This window comes from Oncorhynchus tshawytscha, unplaced genomic scaffold (genome assembly GCF_018296145.1).
Source record: "Oncorhynchus tshawytscha isolate Ot180627B unplaced genomic scaffold, Otsh_v2.0 Un_contig_2704_pilon_pilon, whole genome shotgun sequence".
Lineage (NCBI taxonomy): Eukaryota > Metazoa > Chordata > Actinopteri > Salmoniformes > Salmonidae > Oncorhynchus > Oncorhynchus tshawytscha.
In genome coordinates this window covers 1-5774 of record NW_024606138.1, presented here as the reverse complement: position 1 = coordinate 5774, position 5774 = coordinate 1, and the positions used below count along the sequence as shown (strand labels likewise).

General features: G+C 45.3%; 1 protein-coding gene and 1 long non-coding RNA gene across 2 annotated transcripts; both read left to right on the top strand.

The window, feature by feature from the left end:
• Positions 1-961: 961 nt before the first annotated feature.
• Positions 962-3103, top strand: LOC121842133 (piggyBac transposable element-derived protein 4-like; the record flags this gene model as incomplete). The annotated part of the gene is given in 1 exon segment (XM_042312229.1): positions 962-3103. A coding segment is annotated over 1 exon segment (1732 nt), but the record flags the coding sequence as incomplete, so codon positions are not given.
• Positions 3104-3843: 740 nt separating this feature from the next.
• LOC121842132 lies at positions 3844-5692 on the top strand. The gene is made up of 4 exons (XR_006080958.1): positions 3844-4942; positions 5063-5153; positions 5295-5450; positions 5541-5692. It is a non-coding gene; the product is annotated as an uncharacterized LOC121842132 (long non-coding RNA).
• The last annotated feature ends 82 nt before the right edge of the window (positions 5693-5774 follow it).

Genomic DNA, 5774 nt, shown 5'->3' with positions numbered 1-5774 from the left:
TCATTTACCTTTGAAGATCTTCTTCTTTTGGCAATACAAAAGGTCCAATCTTCACAATAAATGGTTTTGTTCGATTAAATCCATTTTTATAGCCTAAAACGACACATTTTGTAAAAGGCTTGTGTCATGAATTCCGTATCCTTCAACTTTCAACGATACATTCGATGCAATTAGTCACACAGCATTGGCGTTTATCTAGTCATGGTTGGTTTCATTGAAATCCTCTGTTTGTTAGTAACACAACCATACTTGATGCTTCTTTTTACGGGCGTACTGATTTGAACACAGCAAACGATGACCTCATTGCACGCCAATGATATCACCAGTGCTTCTTTGAATGACTGTGGGCAGAAATAATCACCACTGATCCTCTTGAAATCTCGCTTGGTAGACAGCCAATGGGCTGAGGTAAATGGAATTATCTATTGTTTATATCCGGGAAGACCAGCTCCTGAATGAAATTCGAGCGTAACGCAGCCATTCGCCATTGGAATTTCCACCAGAAGGAGCCATTTTCTTTGCGCGAAGCAGTATTGAGTCAAGATTATTTTATTGAAGGAATTATGGCGAGTAAATCTGGGAAAGCAAAGGCAAAGTCCAGGTATACAGATCTACATGATATTATTGACGAGATTTAAAGAGAAAGTGACACAGAAGTTCAAGAAGATCTATCGGATTGTGTGTCAAGTTTGGACAGTCAATTTGAGGACATGTTTCTGTATGGTGAGGATGCCATTCTTGATTGGATTGTAATTCTCATGCCGTTGTTTGAAATATTTGACGTGTGTGTATATATATATTCAGGAATGTTTGTTGAGGTGCCACATGGCTTTCCCTTTGGGTGTGTGTCTGTAAATATGATGTATTTTAAACAAAATCTAAACATGGAACGGAACAGAACCTCACCTGAGTGATTTACGTTCCCTAATATAATCTGTGTTTCTGTGTCTTTATTTCACAGTCCCTCCGATTCTGATTGGGAGCCCCCACTGCCAAGGTGCCCATCCTCGACAGGAGCTGGATCATCTAGCCGGACCCCTGCTGTCTCCGGCTCCACACCTACCCCCGCCCTGCCAGGTGGGAAGTCTGTGACAAAGAAGTGGAGGTGGGGAAGAGCTAAACCTGCAATCAGAGAGGAGGAGGGTCGTTGGCACTCTGTGCTGGAGGAGGATGTGTTGCCTACACCTCCAGTATTCAGACCGAAGAGGCCATCAGGACCTCAGCTGGACATGACCTCTAAGTACAGCCCCATGCAACTTTTTCAGCTGTTTTTCACCTCGGCAGTTGTTGATTCCCTGGTGTCGAACACTAATAAGTACGGAGCTAAGAAGCAGGTAGGCAAGAAAGAGGGATGGAAGCCCATTTCCAGGTCAGATCTTTTTTGTTTCATGTCAATGGTCATGTACATGGGTCTTGTGAAGCTAAAAACCCTGAAAGACTACTGGAAAACTGCTCCCCTCTATCAACTGCCTTTCCCATCCACTGTCATATCATGCAAAAGGTTTCTGACAATCTCACAGGCGCTTCATATCAGTGACCCAGAAGTTGATGAGGACAATGAGAAGATGAGAGGCACAGCAAGGTTTGATAGGCTGTGCAAAATAAAACCTCTCTACACCAGCATCGTTGAGGCTTGCAAAACCTATTTTCAGCCTGCCCAGAACATTTCCATCGATGAGAGGATGGTAGCCTCAAAGGCCAGAAATGGCCTAAAACACTACATGCGTAACAAACCAACTAAATGGGGTTACAAACTGTTTGTTTTGGCCGATTCTGCGTGTGCATACACGTGCAATTTTTTTGTTTATGAGGGTAAGAACAGTTGTGCGACCGGTAAGGGACTTAGCTATGACTCCGTTATGCAGTTATTAGATTTTCAGCTGCTAGGGAAGGGCTACAAACTGTTTGTGGATAACTTCTACACAAGCCCTACCCTGTTCACAGACCTGAGGAAGCGGGATGTGTGGGCTTGTGGCACCATTCAGACCAACAGAGTGGGCTTCCCGAAAACAAAGGTGAATGACATGCCTAAGCGGGCTGAGCGGGGTACCATGCGATGGATCCGTGAAGATGGCCTGCTCTTTGTGAAGTGGATGGACACCAGAGAGGTGGCGATGTGCTCCACTATCCACAAGTCCTTCAGTGGAGATCACGTCGTCAGGCGTGTGAAGGATGCTACTGGGGCATGGACCACCAAAAATGTCCCCATTCCTGCAGCCATCAAGGACTACAACAAGGGCATGGGAGGTGTGGACCTGTCAGATGCGCTGATAGGATACTACAATGTTCTCCACAAGACAATGAAATGGTACAAGACATTTTTCTATCATTTCATTGACATTGCTGTGGTGAATGCCTTCATCCTCCAGAAGGAAATGGCTAAGAGCTGTGGACAGCCCCCCATCTCACAGCTAGCCTTCAGAGAGCTGCTCATCCAGGAGCTTGCTAGCTACAGCAAGTCCACTGTAGCACCTTCTGTCCCCTCTGCTCCAACTAGTAGTGTTCACCTGCCCAGATTCATCTCTTCAGACATGAATGTGCCTCAGGGCAAAAAGGGCACAGTAGGGAGACGTCGTTGTGTTCTGTGTCACAGGAAATGCCCCATCACCTGCACCAGCTGTTCAGTAACCCTCTGCTTTACAGCAGAAAGAGACTGCTATTGGGCATGGCATCAGAAGAACAATATTGTGTAGAGGACTGAGGGTCTTCACAATATTGTACATTATACATTGAATGTGCGTAAATAGTTACCCTTGTTATTTTACATTTTTTCAAATGTTCATATTTTTTTTTTGGGGGGGGGGTATGTTAGAATGGCATTTGAGTGTTTTGTATATAGTAATTTACTTCAAAATGTATCACTGTACCAATTCGGCCACTTGGGTACATTTGGGCAACTTGTGTGGGACACCTGGGTGACTATATGCTCAATGTCATGTAGCTCACTCATTCCTGAAGATATCTTTCTGAAACTTTTTTTCAAATACTGTTGCCATCTTATGTTCTCCATTCAAACCACCCCCAGCATCCTATCTGTATGTTTGGATGTTCTTGTTTCAGTTGAAAGATGATGCAGCAACAATAAAAACAGAACGTATGTTTATTTCCTTGTATTTTCTTCTACCAGATCTATGGTGTTATATTCTCCTGCATTCAATTCACATTTACACAAACTTCAGAGTGTTTTCTTTCAAATGGTACCAAGAATTTGCATATCCTTGCTTCTGGGCCTGAGCTACAGGCAGTTAGATTAGGGTATGTCTTCAAATTCCAGTGTGTCAGAAGTATACGTACACTAAGTGCTTTGCTGCAGGAGGGACTGCTGCACTTCACAAAATAGATGGCATCATGAGGCAGGAAAATGATGTGGAAGCATATATATATATTGAAGCAACATCTCAAGACATCAGTCAGGAAGTTAAAGCTTGGTTGCAAATGGGTCTTCCAAATGGACAATGACCCCAAGCATACTTCCAAAGTTGTGGCAAAATGGCTTAAGGACAACAAAGTCAAGGTATTGGAGTGGCCATCACAAAGCCCTGACCTCAATCCTATAGAACATTTTATGGGCAGAACTGAAAAAGCATGTGTGAGCAAGAAGGCCTACAAACCTGACTGAGTTACACCAGCTCTGTCAGGAGGAATGGGCCAAAATTCACCCAACTTATTGTGGGAAGCTTGTTGAAGGCTGCCTGACATGTTTGACCCAAGTTAAACAATTTAAAGACAATGCTACCAAATACTAATTGAGTGCATGTTAACTTCTGACCTACTGGGAATGTGATGAAAGAAATAAAAGCTGAAATAAATCATTCTCCCTACTATTATTCTGACATTTCACGTTCTTAAAATAAAGTGGTGATCCTAACTGACCTAAGTTGGGGAAGTTTTACCAGGATTAAGTGTTAGGAATTGTGTGAAACTGAGTTTAAATGTATTTGGCTAAGGTGTATGTAAACTTCCGACTTCAACTGTAACTACTGTAGGATAGAGACCACATAACTACTGGAGCTACGGTAGAGACCACGTAACTGCTGGAGCTACGGTAGAGACCACATAACTACTGGAGCTACGGTAGAGACCACGTAACTACTGGAGCTACGGTAGAGACCATGTAACTGCTGGAGCTACGGTAGAGACCACATAACTACTGGAGCTACGGTAGAGACCACGTAACTACTGAAGCTACGGTAGAGAACTACTGGAGCTACGGTAGAGACCACGTAACTACTGGAGCTACGGTAGAGACCACGTAACTACTGGAGCTACGGTAGAGACCACGTAACTGCTGGAGCTACGGTAGAGACCACGTAACTGCTGGAGCTACGGTAGAGACCACGTAACTACTGGAGCTGCGGTAGAGACCACGTAACTACTGGAGCTACGGTAGAGACCACGTAACTACTGGAGCTACGGTAGAGACCACGTAACTACTGGAGCTACGGTAGAGACCACGTAACTACTGGAGCTACGGTAGAGACCACGTAACTACTGGAGCTTCGGTAGAGACCACGTAACTACAGGAGCTACGGTAGAGACCACGTAACTACTGGAGCTACGGTAGAGACCACGTAACTACTGGAGCTACGATAGAGACCACGTAACTACTGGAGCTACGGCAGAGACCACGTACAGAGGATAGTGGGAATGAAAACAGTACTTCTGGGTTTACATGGTGGGACAGATGACGTGATGACATGGGGAGATTGACATGCATTATTCACAAGAAAATGTTCTGTCGTGTTCAAGGGACCTACACGGTGTGGGTTTTCGAGATGTGCTGTCCTGCTACTTATCAGTTGGTATATGCTGTATAACTGGAATGTATCTAATGGGGTGTGTAGGTGTTGGGTGTGTTCTCTGTGGACGGGGGCAAAGCCAAAGCCTCTCAGGAGGATGCTGAGGAGACCAACTCGGTGGAGTCAGTGGGGTTCTGCAATGTGTAAGACTTCATGTTTTTAACATAAGACCAGAATCACAAGTTAACCTTAAATGAACTACATGGCATACGGTGTGTAACAGTTGCCATGTTTTGAATGATGCCGTGTTCTCTGTTGTCCAGGTTGCCTCTGATAGCGGTGGCGTATCTGCATGGGACCCTGGCTATCTATGACCTCTCCTCACAGGTCCTCAGACACAAGTGTCAGCACCAGGTAAGAAACCAGCCATCCAACAGGCTCCCAACTCACAACCAAACCCACAATAATCCTCTGATCATGGATTGTAGAGACGTGTTGCTCTGCTATTTTCAAATGCCTTGTTATATGCTCTATAACCGACTGTGTGTGTGTCAGGCTGGCATTGTTAAACTGCAGTGGGAGGAGTCATCCTCTGTGGTGTCCACCTGTAGTCTGGACGGGGCAGTGAGGCTGTGGGATGCCCGCTCGGGGAACCATGGTGTCAGAGTACCGTGGCCACCAGGCGGAGATCCTCGACTTCACACTTAACAGGTACACACACCAACACCAATCTTGTATTCTACTTACTTGGGCCAGAAAGGCTCCTATTCTCATCTGACTCTCTCTCCTCCTCTCTCACAGAGAAGCCTCTATGGCGGTCACTGCCTCTGGAGACCACCAGGCCAAAGTCTTCTGCCTCCAACGACCAGACCGTTAATAAGAGGAGCAGAGGGAGAAAGAGCGAGAGAAATGTGGATGGACTCAACCCCGATGGCGCTTTGTCGACAATGCACCTTAAAAGGCAATATTCCCGTTTTTGTGGAGACCGTTTTAACAGTGGACACTGCATATATCGGCTCAATCCGAAGTTGTCCT